The 19,469-nt window shown below is 40.2% G+C and overlaps 1 protein-coding gene across 1 annotated transcript in view; it reads left to right on the top strand.

The window, feature by feature from the left end:
• LOC139709452 (uncharacterized) overlaps nt 1-19,469 on the top strand; it is a gene marked incomplete at its 3' end in the record, with an annotated part of 51,936 nt that overhangs the window by 2,286 nt on the left and 30,181 nt on the right. The window contains exons 2-7 of the mRNA XM_071621419.1: nt 614-961; nt 9,441-9,692; nt 10,835-10,966; nt 12,196-12,348; nt 12,905-13,042; nt 18,446-18,808. Coding sequence (XP_071477520.1) covers nt 614-961; nt 9,441-9,692; nt 10,835-10,966; nt 12,196-12,348; nt 12,905-13,042; nt 18,446-18,808 — 1,386 coding nt within the window. The remainder of the gene's footprint in view (nt 1-613; nt 962-9,440; nt 9,693-10,834; nt 10,967-12,195; nt 12,349-12,904; nt 13,043-18,445; nt 18,809-19,469) is intronic.

Raw genomic sequence — 19,469 nt, forward strand, 5'->3', positions numbered from 1 at the left:
TTTCTTCATCGAGTTGTCAGCCCTCACGCACCACGCATGCGGCTGACACGCAGGTCACACGGAATACATGTACTTACAACGTAAGTAGCACGGGTCCAGCAGATAAGACGCATGTGAAACTCACTAAAATCTTTGTCCGCCCGCAAAAATTGCCCGGCATACTGGAAAACTCCTAGGTCACACGCAACAAGCTCGTGTAGCTTGCCCGGAAAGGTGTGACAGGGCCTAAACTTGGCTGTGGTAAATAGGACTTGAGTGCGCAACTCCGGGCAAGTACGGGCGAGATAAGTGCTAGGTACTGTCATGTGAGGCCATAATGCGGGAACCTCCGGTTTAATAGGCAAAATCATTCTTCACAAGTTTCACGCAAGGTTTGCCCCTAACTTTATGTGTGACAGGGCTTTAACATTGAAACAAGCAATGATTTGATGGTTCTTTCAATGACACCTCCCATTTAAGACGGTTATGTCAATCACTTTTTTTTTTTTTTTGGTGTAATGTAATCTATCCTTCTGTACGTTTTAATTTGGGGTTGATTATTGCTCCGAGACTCTGCCAAATGCTGATGTGGTGCAAGAGTCCTAGTAATGTGTTTTTGTTTCATTGGGTATAGGGAATGTACTGGACATGACGTGTGTTAATTTCAACCCAACCTTTGATCCCAATCAACCGGCATCATTTGCAGCCATTGTGAGCGGTGCTGATTCGACAAGTACATTGACCTTTCAGAGGTCAATAGACTTGACTACGGGGTCAGATGTGGCAAGCTGGTGTTCTTACGGTGATGATGTCTCCTCGTGTCAGTTACCGTCGGGTTCAAATATAGACAGCTACCTCACCTCTTCGGCAAAGGTCACCTTACCTGTTGATTCTAATGGAGACAACTTCGGAGCTTACTCATGTCGGGCTGAACGGTACAATTGGACAACAACCGCTACGACTCTGTTCATTCGTTCTGACGGTAAAATACTCTTACTCATGGCACACTGTATTTTTGTTAAGACGTCATCTATCCCCTTTGAGATTCCCATACCACTAGATATATTTCTGTGGTTTCTTGCTTGCATATATTTTGACACGTCCGACTAGCAACCCTGCTTATGTAATGCATGTACTATCTATTTTCCAACCAAAGGGAACAAAAAGAAATTATTGACCGCATAATAGACTGGATATAACATTCCCGAATTTCCCCAACAAACGGGTCTTGTGCAAGTCAAAATCTAAATTGTTGATGTAAATTAAATGCTATTCTGAGTTCCTTGTGAATAGTTGGGGGCCTAAGGGCTCAAAATGGGCTGTTTGGTTCAGATTCTTCCAAAAGCACCAAATTTGGCTCATAGGTCCCTTGTACCATACTCTTTCGAGTTTTGATGGGCGCCAAGACTAAAAACCCTTGGGGCCGCCATATTGGTGAAATCCAATATGGCCGCCATCCGGGTTAAAGGTCAACTGCAGTTACAAATTGAAAAGGGTGATTAATGTTATGAATCCCATGTGGAAGATTTTACGGGGTTAGAGAATGTGATTCTAAATATAATTTTTGCAATTCAAGGTCACTTTCACCTCTCAAGGTCATTTTCAAGGTCAAATAAGGGTCAAATCAGGCATTTTGTGCATTTTTCGAAATGGCGTCTGTGAGCATTCAACTGCAATTCACTGGTACCCCTATTTTGTCCCATTTGTCATCTCTTCCATACTCCTTCAATGGTCAATTAGGGCCAAGAGCGGTTCCATCCCCCTACATATCAATAATGATTATGATAAATAAATGAAAAAATTGTATGTAAGATATATACATATATATATGTACAGTATATATATTGAAATCTTTGAGCACAGAAAACGGGCTTCCATCGGTTTCGTTTTCTTTGCTCAAAGTTTTCTCACCATTTATCAATTGTTTCTGGTCAGTTTTTCCTTTCTTTGTTTCAATATATATATATATATATATATATATATATATATACATATATATATATATATATATATATATATATATACATGCTTAAATACGGCCGCCATCATATTCCAAGGTGCCGAATCAGGGTGCAATGGTAAAGAGGGTAATAAACACGCCTAATCTTATTTTGTCTTCGTTTTTCTTTCTGACGAGATAGCTGGATAGCCCGTATGCAACTAGCTGGTCAGTTGTATGTGCTTGGGGTGGACTACTTTACCGGTTTATGCACCTTGAGTTTTCCGATAACGGAATGCTGATTCGGGATCTTTTCATGTGTCTGGGTTTGTGATTCTTTCACACAAGGTACTTCCACTTTTTACATCCAAGTGATGAGGTGCAAAGTGTTGTGCCTCTACTAGAGGGGACGGTATGACAACACACACCATTGCTCAGCTAGACTTGAGATAAGTGGGATTCGAACCCGCGTCGGAACACAAGTCTTTCGACCGCAAGCCATACGCTACCGACTGAGCCACCTCGTCACCTTTCATGGTCAATTATATAACTTTCCAGCTCGCAAGAGATATGATTCTCCTCCTGCTGAAATTGGCGTATGCCTGCTCTCCCTTGACAAGACAGCGTCTGCTTCTTCAGTAAAGGAAGCAATAGCCGAAGCTTCCAGGGAATCGAGCTCCTCAATCCAGGTCAGACCAGTATTAGGGGCAGTTAACTAAATTTGATCATTAAAGTCCTTTAATGGCAGTATCTTATCAGAGTAGATGAAGACAATTCAGCTGAAGGTTTTTTTTTTTCTTATCTTTTTTATTCCCTTTTTATCAAACGAAACCGTTTCTTTACTGAAAGCACACATGACCAGGGAAACGGACACCTATTGATGTTGTATGGGATACTGATCCTGAAGAAAATAATCTTAACACTGTGCAGTCCTCTGACAAGAGATGGTGATGGCAACACTCAAATCTCAAATTATGATTGGAAGAGCGCAGCCGCTTCCTGAAAATTAAAATTGAAAAATAAAGAACTGCCCTCATTTATCAGCTCACAGATATCCAAGAATAAATGGGACGGACAACTCATCCTGAGCACCTGATTCGAGACGGAAATATCCAACAGGAATTGTGGTCTCACAACCCTTCAGCTTTCCAACAACTTAGATGCGATCAACGCAAAGATATCCTTACAAAGGATGACATAATGTTTTCTGAAAGCATTTCTGAAAACAGTACACAATCGCACCGATGAGCATAACATCACATTTTCGGTAGTGTGTTTTTTTTAATCCCTTTGATCTGAGGGAGTTACGGGTGGGTCAGGGTATTGAAAAGATAAAGACCTTTTCAGCTCTTTCCTGTACAGCATACCTCTCTTCCAGAGCCCAACATCAGGTACTGACAGGGTCCGACATTACTTCAGACTAGCTTTGATGGGGCATGCAAAATGTCTAAGTAGTATGGGTCAGCAAACCAGAGCTCACTGACACATTAACTACTTAATAGTCGTGCTCATGTCCAGCAAGGACTGATGAGCAACAAGGTTTATGGGGCAGCCAGTGTCAACGAGGGTAGGCGTCATCTCGTCAAAACGTGGGAGCAGATCATCAGAAACCACCCTTTCTGCTCAAATGGCGCTGTATCAACATTTCGAAGATGAGTGCTGCTGCAAGTGAGTTTCTACTGGAATCATGACAGCATGGGTCATGATGTGATCCCTGACTCCAGGGAGTGGAGTTGGAGGAAAGATGGCACAGGTGCATGTCAATTACTAGTACTATCACCCACTCTCCGCAATGCTTCAGTACCAAATTTCATTTTTCTGCACCACAGCTGAAAACTTAAAGTGGGGGGGGGGGGGGTTGAGGGCCTATCTGACGGGTGGAGACATTGTCGCAATGCCAGCGTCTCGAAGAAATTATTTTCGCTGTCACAACTAACGCGATTTCCAGGGCGACGTCCAAGACGTCTTCAAACAAAGGGACAACTTATTTGCTTGGAAGTCACGGGATGTTGGCACGGCTTTTGCAGTCGCAGGGACTTATCAGAGACGTCTTTTCTCAGCGACTTCTCCCTTTCGTCGCCATTATGTTATTACGGTCTCCACAAGATGCGGGGACATCTCGAAGATGTTGCAGACAAATTTAGTCCCCACGACATGGCCACAGTGATGGAGACTTCGCAGAGACGTCTCGGAGACAAGCTGGAAGACGGAAATAGTCTCTGCAAAAATCGAAAATGTTCGATTCTCCTACGAATCCTGGAGATTGGGCTCGTCTCCAGGAGACGTGCGTAGTAGACATGTTGCGGAGAGTAGAGTTGCAACCTATAGTCTTCAGACCAACGAGATACCAACTTATAAAGTCTTGTGATATCATGCCAATTTGCGTCCAAGCACTTTGGATAGAATCTTAATAGACCCTAGAAGGTGTCATGAAAGTTGTACTATAGCATATCTAATCTGTACCCTGTTAATGGTGTCACTGTGGCACCTGTGAAATATGCTTGTTCCCTACATGACGTCACCAGGACCGTCATGTTCTCTGAACGGCATATTTAGCTGTGGAGACACATAAAATTTCCTATAAGGACTTTAGAATCGAACTTTCTTACACAAGTTCGAAAATAGCAAATTGATGCCAACCTGATGTACTAAAAACTTTCTTAAACAGGACAGATTTTTTTTCTTTTTTCATCCAGATTAGGAGTGATCTTCATAATTATTATTCCACTGAATTTAAATCTGTATTATGAATATCTATTGTGATTGAGGATCCCTAAACTGCAACAGAGAAACAAAAAAACACTTCTCTTTTTAGTGGCAACGTCAAGGACGCTGGTAATATAGAGAGTAGCCCCCCCCCCCCCTTATTGCTAAACTATTAATATATTATGTAGCAATAGGATTCTATTTCTCAAGTATGTATGTTTTTATTGCATTCCTTGCAGATGAAGATGAGAATAATAATCCAGTAATCAAATCTTGAAAACTCTTTGAAAGGGCATTCCCCGTAATTCTAACTAGCTCTTTTGGCTATCAAATAAATTGAATCCCGCAAATATGACCAGTCGGTGAGGACATTTCCTCTTAGCGCCTGTAATGTAAAAATAATTAATGGAATGATTGTGACATGAATTTTGATATTCCATAGCTTTGGACAGAACCTCACATAAAAGCTTGTGTAGCCATATAATAACAGGCCATAATTGAAATGGTGCAGAAAAAAATTACCGTAAGTAAGCCAAAAATATGACCAGTCGGTGAGGACATTTCCTCTTAGCGCCTGTAATGTAAAAATAATTAATGGAATGATTGTGACATGAATTTTGATATTCCATAGCTTTGGACAGAACCTCACTTAAAAGCTTGTGTAGCCATATTATAACAGGCCATAATTGAAATGGTGCAGAAAAAAATTACCGTAAGTAAGCCAAAAAAGTTCCAGGTCCTGATAGAATCTCACCAGTCCTACTCAAGGAAACAGCTCCTGTATCAGCTCATATTTTGCAGCGGATTTTCTCCATTTCTCTTTCGACTGGTTCTGTTCCAACATCCTGGAAGCGATCAAATATTATACCAGTGTTTAAGGCAGGCAACAAATCTGACCCGTCCAACTGTCGACCGGTTGCTCTTACCTCAATAGCTAGTAAGATCATGGAGTCTTTGGTGGCCAGAGCTATAGAGGACCATCTCGCTTTGAACTGTCCGATTACAACTGTCCAACACGGATTCAGGAGGGGGAAATCGTGTGTTACCCAATTATTGCACTTGACAAACGACTGGTTTCACTCTTTGGAGGGCCCACATGCCTCACCTGTAGATGTTCTGTTCCTCGATTTTTCCCGTGCTTTTGACAAAATGCCTCACGATATTCTTTTACATAAGCTCTCCACTCAATACAATATCACCGGAAAGCTCTGGCACTGGGCAAAAGATTTCCTCTGCGGACGTGAGCTGCGAGTGTTGTATAGAGGTGTCCACTCTGACTGGTCTCCTGTACCGTCCGGAATCCCTCAAGGAAGTGTTATTGGGCCCCTGTTTTTCAACATGTTCATTAATGATCTTCCTGCCATTGCTTCATCAAAAGTTGCCCTCTTCGCCGATGACACGGTGTTATATCGACCAATTCAATCTGCCAGGGATGTCGAGGGTCTGCAACTTGACCTGAATAACGTGTCATGCTGGTGTACCCGCAACCGTATAGAAATGAATGTCAAGAAAACAAAAGTTACGCGAATCGCTGGAGCAAGGAAAATGAATGTTGCCTTACCTTCGTATTTCATACAGGGAGTTCCAATCGATGTTGCCTCTGAAGTTAAATATCTTGGTGTGGTGATCAATCATAGGTTGTCGTGGGAAAGCCATGTTAATTACATAATTTCTCGCGCCAATAGATTGCTGGGCTTGATTAATTCCATGTCTTCCGGCCTTACATCATCAGCCAGTTTTGCCCTGTACAAATTGCTCGTTCTGCCGATCTTGGAGTATGGCTTACCTGCATGGATTCCCTACAATCGTAACTTGTGTGACCGACTTGAGAGCGTCTAGCGCCGTGCAACCCGAATGATTCTGAAGCAGCGTAGACAGCAAATGCCTTACCCTGAGCGTCTACGTACCTTGAACTGGTCCACATTGGAGTCCCGCCGCACATACCTCCTATTGAGCTTCATCGCCAAAGCCTTGTATCGTGTCATATCGTGTGATGACATCTTGTCTACCATTAAAGTTGTTACACGACGCCCAGATGATGTACGTTTCCAGCATCTGAAGCTCGCACACAAAGACTTTCAAAGACAGCCATGCACCTTTTTCCCATTTTATGGGATCAGCTGCCCACGGACTTGCGCACAGATTTTGTGCTTGTGAACTTTCCAAACTGGCAATAAAGACTGAAAGCGCATGTCTCTTCCTATGATTAGACTATAATATTTCTACACTGTATATCTAAAGTATGTAATTTTTTTTGTTCGAAAGGGTATTTTGAATGGTATGTTTTGAATACAAATCATTAGAAATGAAATTAGTTCAAATATTTACGTTTTTTTAGTAATTGATTTCAAATATTGCACATGCTACCACTATATTATTTACCTGTACAAAATTGATCTTTCGTCATTGTTGCAAAATGTGTTGCCATGTTAACAGCATATTTTGAATGAAAATCGTATTATTGTGAATTTATTTAACTCCCTCAGCTTTTGAGCAATTTGATTTATATTTTGGCACATGTGACAGCTATGTTATATGCTATGTAGTTGTGCAAACTTCATCTTCATCTTTTTTTCTCATATTTTTTTCTTCATGTCAAACATTGTGTTGCCATGGTAACAACATTCTTTATTCCAATACCTTACTCGGGTTATGAGCGTTTGATGTGTGATATGGCACACGTGACTATTAGTGAGCAGAGTGTACATTTGTTCAATGTTGAGCCGCCGCAGCGGTACATTGCCATGGTAGTTTTTTTTTTTTTTTTTTCCCCGAATAGAAAGCTTGCAGATGATTATTACTGGTTGAACTGGCTCCATGGGTATTGGGTAGGGCTGTTACTCTCATTGAGTGATAGTTTTAGTTATTTATGAATTCATTTTCTTCTCTCTAATTTTCTCTGTTTCTCTCTCTCTCTCTCTCTCGTAGTTATCTTTTGTCAATCCAAATACTGTATAATGAAGTTAAAATGAAATGTTGTAAGGGAATATGGTTAACATGGAAATTTAAAATTCATACATTGTTCATTAACTGTATGCATTTTTATATACAGTTAGGTTTTGATGTCGGCAGCCATTTAAGAGCTGACATACATAATTTATATGCAATGTATAATTTTTTTTTCTATTTTTTAAAGTAGAAAATGATTTGATATTTGTGAATAAGGAAGATTGGTAGTTACACATATCTTAAATCGACACTTATAAAGAAACAGTTGTGGGGGGAGGTTGAATTTTTTTTATGTATGCCTTTGAATGAAATTTGTATTTTTTAATATATTGTAAACAGACTGTTTTGGATGCACCAGGTGGGTTGGGGAGGATGGCTTGAGGGCCCAAGTCATTTAGTTGGCTCATTCCAGACCCGGGCTGCCCAACCTGGTGCACCCTTACCACTCCAGTGTATGTTCTGATTTCGAAATATGTACTATGATATTTGTGATTGAAAGCCGAATAGACAATAATAATAATAATAATAATAATAATAATAATAATAATAATTAAAAATGAAATTGAAGGGTTACCAAGTCTTCAAAATTAATTGTGAAATAAGGATCTGAGTAAGATACCTTGAAACTAATTACTCTCAGAAAGGGGTTCCTATTATAATTCATGAGTGTATACCTAGTGTTTGAAATCTTAACACGAAAGCAGATATATTGATGTTACTCGTGAGAAATCCCACCTCTCCCTCTCCCTCTCCCTCTCCCTCTCCCACAGCCCTCAACAACTGCAATTCTATTAGCAGGGCTGGCATTCCTCCTATATTGACTATAGGCAAGCCATTTTCTAAATTACCTATTGTGAATATAATGGTTTGACCCCAAATGACCTTTAGGGAGACCTTATAAGGAAAAGTTGACATCAGACCATACAATCTTCAGAATCGAATATTCCTTGACCCATAAAACCTCTAAAGCTGACTTTTCACATTATTGTTAACACTTTAAAGGTTTTTAATTGTTATACTGGCCTTTAAACGTAGGTGGCAGCCATATTGGATTTTGCAAATATGCCGCCCCGGAGGTCGCCCTTCACAAGAAATACGCCTTTTTTTTTCAGGCGTCGACAACTGCAATTTTATTACTAAGGCTTGCATTCCTGGAATATTGACCATGGGCAAGCCATTTTTTTTTTGTCAATAAACTGTTATGAATACGATGACTTGACCCCTAAATGACCTTAAGGTGACCTTTCCGTGGGAAATATTGACTTCAGACCATAAAAACAACTTCAGATTCGAATTCCTTGACCCAGAAAACCTCTTAACCTGACTTTTTAAATGATTGTAACCCTTTTATGTTTTCAAATGCAAGTGACCTTTAAACCTATATGGCGGCCATATTGGATTTTGCCAATATGGCCGCCCCAGAGGACGCCCTTTTTGGCGCCCATCAAAAATCGAAATACAATGTAGTATGGTTTGGGCTACATGTGTGCCAAATTTTGGTTTTGGAAAAATTTGAAACAAAAATCCCTTGCGCCCCCCACTAGAAGTATTGGCAAGTAATGATCCGTTGGAGCTGTCAGAGCGTATTACATTAACATTCACATTGCGACATGATAACCAATAAAAACTCAAACTGATAACTCAATTATGCTTTATGGGGTGTCTTTTCTGGTCCAACGTAAATGCGGAGCACAATTTTTTTTTTTAATCTCAATGACTCTGAGTTATCACAAATATACTAAACATTTAATTTGAATTTAATGTGACGTTTATCTTTGCAAGTTGTACTCACGGTCGAGCGTGTGTATTGGAAGGTGGCTGTCGGCAAGTCGGATGATAGATTTCGTCGTCTTTGTTGTAAATACAGCCCATTTCACTCCCAATATAAAATTGACGGTAACTGCCAGCATTGACGAAGATGTACGCCTCGTCATGAATGCTGTGGAAACTGGCACAGGATCGCTCGTCTGGATGCTCAACGGTCAGACAGACCTTTCCGCTTCCGTGTCAACTGGTGAGCTGTACATCAGTAAGGCAAGCAAATCAATGGCTGGCGTGCATCACTACTACTACAACGACATGCCTGAAAGAGGTGGAATCATTAGACTGATAGTTCGAGGTAAATCTTGAACATTACCACTTTTATATGCATTTTCCTTATCTTCAGTTGTTGTAACCAGGGGCTTCGATCCTGGGTGGGGGGGGGGGGGGGGCAAATATGGTGAGGGAAAACATAAGATTATGTTATTTTGCCCCCCCCCCCCCCACACACACACACACAATTTTCAGAAATGTTGAAAATGTCTTCCTTTTTTATAGAAAATTGTTCAAACATTTAACCCGATATGTGCACCAGATTGTTAAATTTCAGTTATAAAAATGTTGTTGTTGTTGTTTTAAAGAACGAAAGAAGAGAGATAGTGAAATGGGGCCCTACACAAATGCAAACATTTCTTCCTGCCCTCCCTCCCCCCCCCCCCGTCTGCTTCCACATGTACACAATGACGACTGACACGAGGAACATGAACTCAGATGCTGCACTTTGCTCATTCACATTTCTGTGAATATTCATTTTTCTTGCTTTTTTGATAGGACAAATATTTAAAAAAAAATACGAAAAGTGCGCATCAAAAGAGTTAATTTTTGATCTTCCTTCGTGTGAGAGGGAGCATACCCCCCAGCCCTCGAACAGACCAAGCCCCCCCCCCCCCCCCCCCCCCCCCCCCCCCCCCCCCCCCCCCCCCCCCATCATAAAAACGGTTCGACGTCTCTGGCTGAAACGTATGATATACTTTGTTTTATTCATCTCACATTCGCATCAATATTGGCAGGATTCAGTTTAAAGTCCTGTTTAGTTCGAGCATTTTTTAATACATTATAATCAGATAGAATGATATATTATGATACATTGCAATCAGTTTAAAAATGTCATTATTATTATTATTACTCTTATGGGTGTAAAGGTCAAAATTATTCTGATGAACGTTCATGACAATGTGTCATGACTCTGCTGAAATTCTAATGTTTCAAAGGTAAGATATATTTTGATTATCACCTGCAATCAATCTTTTATAATATTTGCATTTGTCCCAGTCGATCAAACATCCGCTGATATCTCGCACTCTATTCCAATAATGATAATATGAAGGAATTTTTCTTGTAGGTCATTGTTGGCAACAAAATAAAAAGAACGAAAACTAAAACACTGGCAGATACTGTTCGCATAAACAACATTATCATCTCTTCAACATGAAAATCCAGGTTGTTTGGATAACCTCTGGGGTCCAAATTGTAAGTATACCTGCCCGACGTGCTACAATGGAGGAATCTGTGACGACAATAGCGGGCGCTGTGTTTGTCCGCCTGGATTCATGGGTGATCACTGTGAAATTTGTGAGTATGTGATATCAATCTTCAGGTAAACCTTTCATTTAATCTTGATATTTTTTTTATAAATGTCATTTGTAAGGAATGTATTTTGTAGAATGGAAAATAAAGATTTTTTTTTTTTTGCTGATATAAACATCTAGAAAAAGCTTTTTTCTCTCTTTCCTCTCTCCCCCTCCCTCTGTCACTGACTCTCTCAAAAGATAAGTGGCAAAGTTAATTATGTCACCGATTCGGTTTCTGTAATTTTCTCCAAGCGGCCTGGATTTCTTCGAGAATGTCATTCTCATACAAAGCGCAAAGTCTGCCGTCATTCTTCTTCCAGCTGAATGCACAACGCAGAAACAAAATACTCACTCAATGTACGTATTTACGCGTATAGTTAAAGAAGAAATCCAACTCCAAATTTTATCAATTTCAAATAAATAAAAGAGAAAAAAATCACTGCAAAAACATGCAAAAGTGATAACAATCGGATAAGATATAAGGGAGTTATGACATCATATTTTACAATTTTTCGGAAAACATTTCTTGACCAGTCGTTATGAATGTTCAAATCAGCACGTTGACAATGTCATGGTCTCACAATTTCTTACTAATTTATTTCGTAAACGCAAGTGACAAAAATCTATTTTCAGCTTTATGAATTATAATCTTGCCTCAAAAACCACCCAAAATAAAAAAAGAAAGATAACTGTTTACTCTGATACATCGTGGTATTGGAACATGCTATTTCTGGTATTAGTTAAAAATAACAAATTTTCCAAATTTTCCATAAATAACATTATTATATGACAAATTGCAAAGGATATGACATATCATCAACTCGCCCATTTGAAAATTCGTAAGGACTGGTCAAGAAATGTGTTCCGAAGAGTGTAAAATTTTAAAATGTCATACTTTCCTTATTTTTTCATCTGATTTCTGTCATTTTTGTATCGTTCTGTAGGAAGTAAATTTCTCTTTCTTTAAAAGTTTATTTATTTTTGGGGTGGATTTCCTCTTAAAATCATGTTGTTATTGTGATAAAGTGGGTCACGAATAACTTTCGGTTGGCAAAAAACTTTCATCGAACCGACACTTGGGTCTATTATATGTTACAAGCAGATGTAGCCTACCGGCCTCAGTAATACCCCACTCTGCTTCTTAAAGCGATCGAATAATAACGACTTTTAAAGATTTACATTCATGCGTTCACAAGTTGAAAGGATGTATTCGCCATGTAATCGTGGCAGCTTGCCCATCCGGCTATGTGGGAAAGAACTGCGCGGTTTCATGCATGGATATCAACTCCGCCAACAATGACTGCCAGAGGGCGCTATTCTGCCTTCCAGACCCGTATGGATGCTCTTGTGCAGCTGGTTGGTCAGGACTCGACTGCAGTACAGGTAATCGATAAAATCCATGCGCTTCTTTTGAAATTCTCCTTCACAATTCCTCTTCAAAGTGTATTAACATTAATTGTTCAAGAAAAATACACAACAATATGCAAAACATAAAAACAGGGAAGAAAATGATACACGAACTAACAAGTAAACACATACCAGTCCTGATAATAAAGAACCCAAAAGGGGGGGGGGGGTGCATCACCCAATACGGTACACACGCCTGTTTTCATTTCCTCCACTGTACTGTACGCTGGGTTTTATATTCCTATAACAATCATATTATACTTGCCAAAATATTTCCTCCCGTTTGTTTGTCGTCCATCCCTTTGCATTAATTTTGTCGTGATCACGTTTCTTGGTAAAGTTATGCTAAAATCATCTGTGCACTCCTTTTATACTAATACCAGTTCTACTAGTTACCAGATAATATTCGTGTATATTCCTTATTATACTTTGTGTCCCGTATACGTCCATCATAATAATCATGTTTGGAAAAACAAAAATTGTGAAGAAGATTGTGAAGAAGCTCGTAAAAGTTCTCCTTTACGTTATCAAGGATGTGCTGCCGGTATGTATGGCGCGGACTGCACCCAGACGTGTCACTGTGCGTCGTCCAACCAATGTGACCCAGTGACTGGTTCCTGTGACGGTCAAGGAGGCTGTGATACAGGCTGGTATGGTCCCCAGTGTCAAGGTATGGAGTAAAGTCGAGTCTTCAATTCTTCAAGGCTTTCACATTTGGCTGTACACAACCACTGTTACTAATTTTATGATTTTTGTCAATGATTAAGAAGTTTACTTCTAACTATTAAAAAGTCACCTTTTGCTATTGAATGAGATTTCATTGTAATCTGTTGAGAACAATCTATGTGATGATATAATCGACTCATCATTTTTCATGGTAACAAGCTACATTACTGTGTAGTGAAACATGAAATAATAAACAATTATCTACTTTCATCCAGCAATGTCTAGTGACCAACGAAATTTCGATGTTTCGCGTCTGGATCAAATCAATCTTTGCTAATCAACTTGAAGCTAAAGTGGAATGAATGGATCTTGAGCTTGGATAATGACTGAATTTATATATTTATGGCCCATGAACGTTATAGTTTCGAAAGAGTAAAGAAAGACTGCTGTCGCGGCTCATTACGTTTTACAAACAAACGCCGCACACCCTGATGTAGAGCTTGATTTATTATGTTTTGTGATTGACTTCGGTCAGCCATATTTGAAAAAAAAAATAATCAAAATAACAAGGTGCTTACATATTTGACGACGTTGATCACGAACACATGCTGAATGAATTAGTCAATTTACAAATAATGGCCTCTTTTTAATAATTACAACTCGTTTCACTAATGTGTAATGATAGGAGATGCATGCATGTATGTTTCAATCAACGTGCAATTGTGATCAACATCACATAATGGCAGCACAAGTCGTCGAGTGTTGCGTTCAAATGCCGTACCGTATCCGGGCACTTACCCCCTGGGCAACTACCCTCCGGATAACTACCACCCGGATAATTACCCCCCAGGTCTATTCCCCCCTAGGGCAACTACCCCCCGGACAACTACCCTCCTAGGGCAATCACCCTCCAGGGCCATTACCCCCTAGGATAACTACCACCCGGTCATCTACCCTCCTAGGGCAACTACCCCCAAGGGCAATTACCCCTAGGACATCTACCCCCCCCCCCCCCCGGATAACTACCCCCTGGGTAACTACCCCCTGGATAACTACCCCCCCGGAGAACTACCCCCTGGGTAACTACCCCCCGGATAACTACCCCCTGGGTAACTACCCCCCGGATAACTACCCCCAGGATAACTACCACCCGGATTACCACCCCGAGATAGCCCCCCCCCCCCACCATACCCCGACCCCCCCCCCCCGCCCCCTCCTGATACTTACCCACTGGACAACCCTCCCTCCCCTCTCCCCCCGAAAGTTACCATACACCCGTTATAATTTTTCCATAAGTTCATAACTGTACTGAGCTCATGTAGGCCCCACATTAATGCACCTTTCTCTTACACTGTCATCATTTACTCTTTGGGCTTGTCATTTTCTACCATTATAACACATTAGACGATAAACATAAGAAAAGGAGAGTTGATTTCACTGCAATTCATATATTCCCTTAACGTTAGCGAGGGACCCTTCGATATAAAGCCATAGTTTCTGATAGGATCCGGGCACGGTTTTATGAAAGTTATCAGTCCTGACAAGCTGTCAGTTCCACACAATTACCAATCGTTGTAGGTCGATCAAAGCAGGTCCATGGTAACAAGTCAGTGACTCGAGCTTATCAATCAAGCAGAACCCATGGTTTTATTGAAATCATTAGAGACTAACAAGATGTCATAACTGGCAACTTTTAACAAACGGTGCCCTAATCTGTCATTTGAGTAAAATTACAGCTTATTTTACATACAAGTAGAATTGTGATAGTTTTCAAATTAAATGTTCTCGACACTTTAAGGGGAAATCCAGTTCAAATATAAGCTAGTCTGATTAGAAAGAGTAAAATATTACGAGTTTAACGGTATTTCTTTTTCTTGTTTTTCTTCTATTTTTTTACAAAACACCCCTAGTTGTTACCGAAGTCTTTTGTCCTGCACCCTCTTTTTGAATAGATCTATAGAGAGTTGTAGTTGACAGAATCTTTTTTACATTAGGGCTGCTCTGCTTTATCCCAGCCATTTTAAGACTAAATCCTTCTTGGAATAACATGCTCTTTAATATTTCGTAAGGGGTTTCTAATTATCTCACCCAAAAGATGTTAAAAACCTGAAGTTAGGTCTCGACCAAAACCAGACGATATGAAAAAAATTTGTTTTGTTTTTTCAATTCAAATAGCAAACGTTGTTCGAAAATGACAATGAGAGACGTAATTTTCGGGGGGGGGGAGAGTTATTGCAAGAGGGGTGATTGTTTGGAACCTAATTTTAATAAGGAGTAATTGTCAAGGGAGGTAATGCTCTGCGGTGATCATACCAAGGAAGTGACAATCTTTTCCCGCATCCATGATATATATACTAGTTGTTAATGCCCAATGATGCAGTAGGGCAATTTTGAAATGAGCGTTAACGGTAAAATAGTAAAACAGTTACAAAATTGATGAAACAATGCAAAGAAAGCAAATTAAGACAGAGACGAAGTACATACAGTGTGCTCCCGTTACAATGAACACGATTATAACGAAATTTCGTTATAACGAAGCAAAACTTCTGGTCCCAAAATTGTCGCCATTAAAGTCTATGGTACAAAATTCGCTTATAACGAAGACGGATATAACAAAATTTTCGTTATCACGAAGTCTTTTCTGAGCGCCACTGACAAAAGAAAAACAAAAGAAATGTGCTCCGTTACAACGAAATGCGGATCGCATTCGAAAATGCGTAGCGGAACAAGCATTTTTATAGCGTCTCTGCATGCATGAGCGAACGCTTCACATCATTGTATGTTCACTCCGTGTATCACGCACAGTTTCCGAGGGGAACTTGGCGTTATTGTAATACAATAATCTGAATTCAGATGAGGTTTGTTTCATTGTTCCGAAGTCCTTTGATACAAAACACACAGATTCTGATACAACTAAATGTCCGTAATAGTTCGGAAATGAAATACTAAGCACATTTTGGCGTTATTCCAAAGGTTCGTTAATCCGATAATAAAATATGGTTCTTATTCTTATTCTTATACGGTTCGTTAGTCCAAAAAATGATAGGAATTCAAAACGTTCGTTAATCGGAACATTACAAAAAGAATCGTTAATCCATGGTGGAAAAAGGTGAGTAGACTAACAAAACTTAAGAATTGCAATCCTTATAATCGTCTTAAGATAAATAAATCTTCGAAATAAGTAACCTTTCTCATTTTTTTTTCATTAACAAAATTTCTTCGGAATAACGAACTTTATTTCATTTTCGAATGAAAAAGCCTTCGGAACAACGGACTTTCTGAATAGTGAACCTTTCTCATTTTTTTTTTTGATTTGTAATTAACCTTCAGAATGACGAACCTCATTTCATTTTCAGATCGACGAACCTTCGGAAAATGAACAATATATCATTTCAATCTATATCATGAACTTTCGGAATAATGATTTTTCGGAAATGCGAACCTTCAGATAACCAAACAATCGGAATCCCGGGAATGGCGAAACTTCGGAATAAGGAGCCTTCGGAGTAACGTACTTAAGTAAGTAAAGAACCTTTGGAATAGCGAACTGTAACCAAATCCTACACCGTCATTTTCTACACATGTGTGACAACACAATCAACTTTATGCTCTTTTTAAAATGTAATATTTAAACGAAATAAAGGTACTCTCCCATTTCACATAGCTTTCCAGCGTATGATGATGATTCAACAAACAGAATCTTTTTTTTATATGCGTGGTTTCCTTCTTTTCGTTATACATTGCATAATATTATTATAATTGTTCGGTTGTAACGAAATTTCGTTAAAACGAAAAAAACAACAACAACCGCCGGTCCTGAGCATTTCGTCATAACGGGAGTGCACTGCACATGAACACACACGAGATAAATCCCTTGTAATGAGAGAAAGAGGAAATGTGAGTAATGAATGACAGGAATAGACTACCTTCACGGTACATGGACAGAGAAAAGCGAGAGGGAAGAGGAAGATGATGGGTCAAAACAAGGGCACGTGAGGCATGAGAAGCTCCTCAAAATAAAGAAGTGTTACATGGAGTTGTGGTAAACGATAGACGATTGTGGTTAAAAACAAATATTGCAAAAAGTGAGGTGTAACATTTCTTCAAAATGTCTTTAGTTCAATGGTAAAGGCATTCAAACTTAAAACTTCTTTTATACTACTATCAAGAGAAACGGAACAGTAAAAGAAAATACAGATTTAGCAAAAATAGTTTTGGTTAAAGGCATTGACATTTACTGGATTACCGGGTAGGGTAGGCAGGGACAGTTTCGTTTTTGATGAACATAGAGTCAAAATACAGAAGAGAGAAATTAAGCTTGTACATAAATCGTCCTAAATGCAAACGATACAAATCGTAAATCCTTAAGATGTTGTTTTCATAAGATGAAGTATCAGTATGGCATCTCCGTGATTCCTGGCGAATGATACAAAGAACTTCGTTTCCTGTAGTAATAATATTCTTTTTATTAAAAGTAAGAGTTGGGGGGGGGAATGACCCGGGAGGTAGTTATCCAGGGGGTAACTGACGTGGTGCACTGTCCTGGGGGCAATTTTCCTTTTAGGGGAGAGAGAGTTGTAGGCCTACTTATCCGGGGTAATCATCCATGGGGAGTTATCGGAGGGGGTAGTTATCGGGTGGAAGTTATCTGGGGTCTAGTTATGGGAGGAGGGGGTAGTTAACCTGGGGATAATTATCCTGGTGTAATATCTGGGGGGGGGGGAGGTAGTTATCCGGAGGGTAATTATCCGGGGGGTAATTATCCGGGGGGTAATTATCCGGGGGGTAATTATCCGGGGGGGGGGTAGTTATCCGGGGGGTAGTTATCCGGGGGATAGTTACCCAGGGGGTAGTACTCCGGGGGGTAGTTACCCAGGGGGTAGTTCTCCGGGGGTAGTTATCCAGAGGGTAGCTCTCCGGGGGGTAGTTACCCAGGGGGTAGTTCTCCGAGGGGTAGTTATCCAGGGGGTAGATATCCGAGGGGGTAGTTATCCAGGGGTAGTTATCCGAGGGGTAGTTATCCAGGGGGTAGTTTTCCTAAGGGGGAATTGCCCTGGGGGGTGATTGCCCTAGGAGGGTAGTTGTCCGGGGGGTAGTTGTCCTAGGGGGTAATTACCCTGGAGGGTAATTGCCCTTGGAGGGTAGTTGTCCGGGGGGTAGTTGCCCTAGGGGGGAATTTTCCTGGGGGGTAATAATCCGGGTGGTAGTTATCCGGAGGGTGGTTTTCCAGGGGGTGGTGTTCCTAGACCCAATGCCTACGTGTATCCCTCAGGATCTTGGCCGCAAATTTGTGATTTATCAGTAAAATCATCTGCCACAGGAAAACGCAACATTAAACAGTTTCTAGATATACCTCTTCCGTCTGTTTTTTCCAAGAAGTAATTTTGATTTGGGGATTTAATTCCAGTGCACATTGCTGATACAGTGACTCTCAATCACTATGCTGGAGTTTCCGATACAGCAAACAATTACATCGGCGTCTATATGATGGAAGACCATAGCCATCCTTCAATCGAGCATTACATCGGGCGAGAGGTGGACACCGGACCGGGGGAGACCGGACATGGGGTGACTGAAGACGGCCAAGAATGGCAGGATTCAGGTTTACCAGAAGGCACAGATATTGTAAAATATATTTCACCATTGCTCATCTTACGTGCGTATTTCAACCAGCAATCTGGAGGGGATGCCAGAGCCGGAGCTTTCGAGACAGCGGTGAGCTACAAGGGCAGAAGAGAAAAGGTGGTCATGATCAACGAGTACCGAGGTGGTAAGAGTTATTCGATCATAATTATTTTATTTGATCTGCGTATTGGCACTGATAGTCACGATTGTAATGTCACGATAGAGGAATGCATTGAATGCTATTTGCTATTTATCAGAATCCAAATCTCGGGTGTCCCCCCCCCCCCCCCTTCCTTAGGAATGAAAATGCAAATATATTTACAGTGATAGTTATTAACAATCGCATTCCTCTTAATAATGTTTCATAAAGGGGGACGCAGGAGGATCGAGGTCCCCGAAAATTTGGATTCTATAATACGCAATTGGCATTTCATGCAATCTTCTATCGTGAAATCACTATGTCTATAATCTTCATAGTAATATTCATTGACAATTTACCTCACATCGACGTTATAAGTTACGAATTAATCAATGCATGACCGATTTTGACCAATTAAGGATATTTGTATAAATTTTTGATATTATGTTTATGGCTTATGTAACGTGGTTGTCTGAAATGTCGCTTCCATTACCTCAAATGGATGGTAACTCCCTTATGCATAATGATAGAGTGAGTAAATGTGACGGGGAGGAGTGTGGTTATTTTTTTTTCTTATCAAAAACATGCAATTCATAGTCCAATGAGGGGAAATTGATCGGTGTTCAAACATCATAATTGTCAGCGGTGTCGATCTGTTTTCATGAGG

This window comes from Diadema antillarum, unplaced genomic scaffold (genome assembly GCF_040938485.1).
Source record: "Diadema antillarum isolate AM-2024a unplaced genomic scaffold, OU_Dant_1.0 seq00001436_RagTag, whole genome shotgun sequence".
In the NCBI taxonomy this organism is placed as follows: Eukaryota; Metazoa; Echinodermata; class Echinoidea; order Diadematoida; family Diadematidae; genus Diadema; species Diadema antillarum.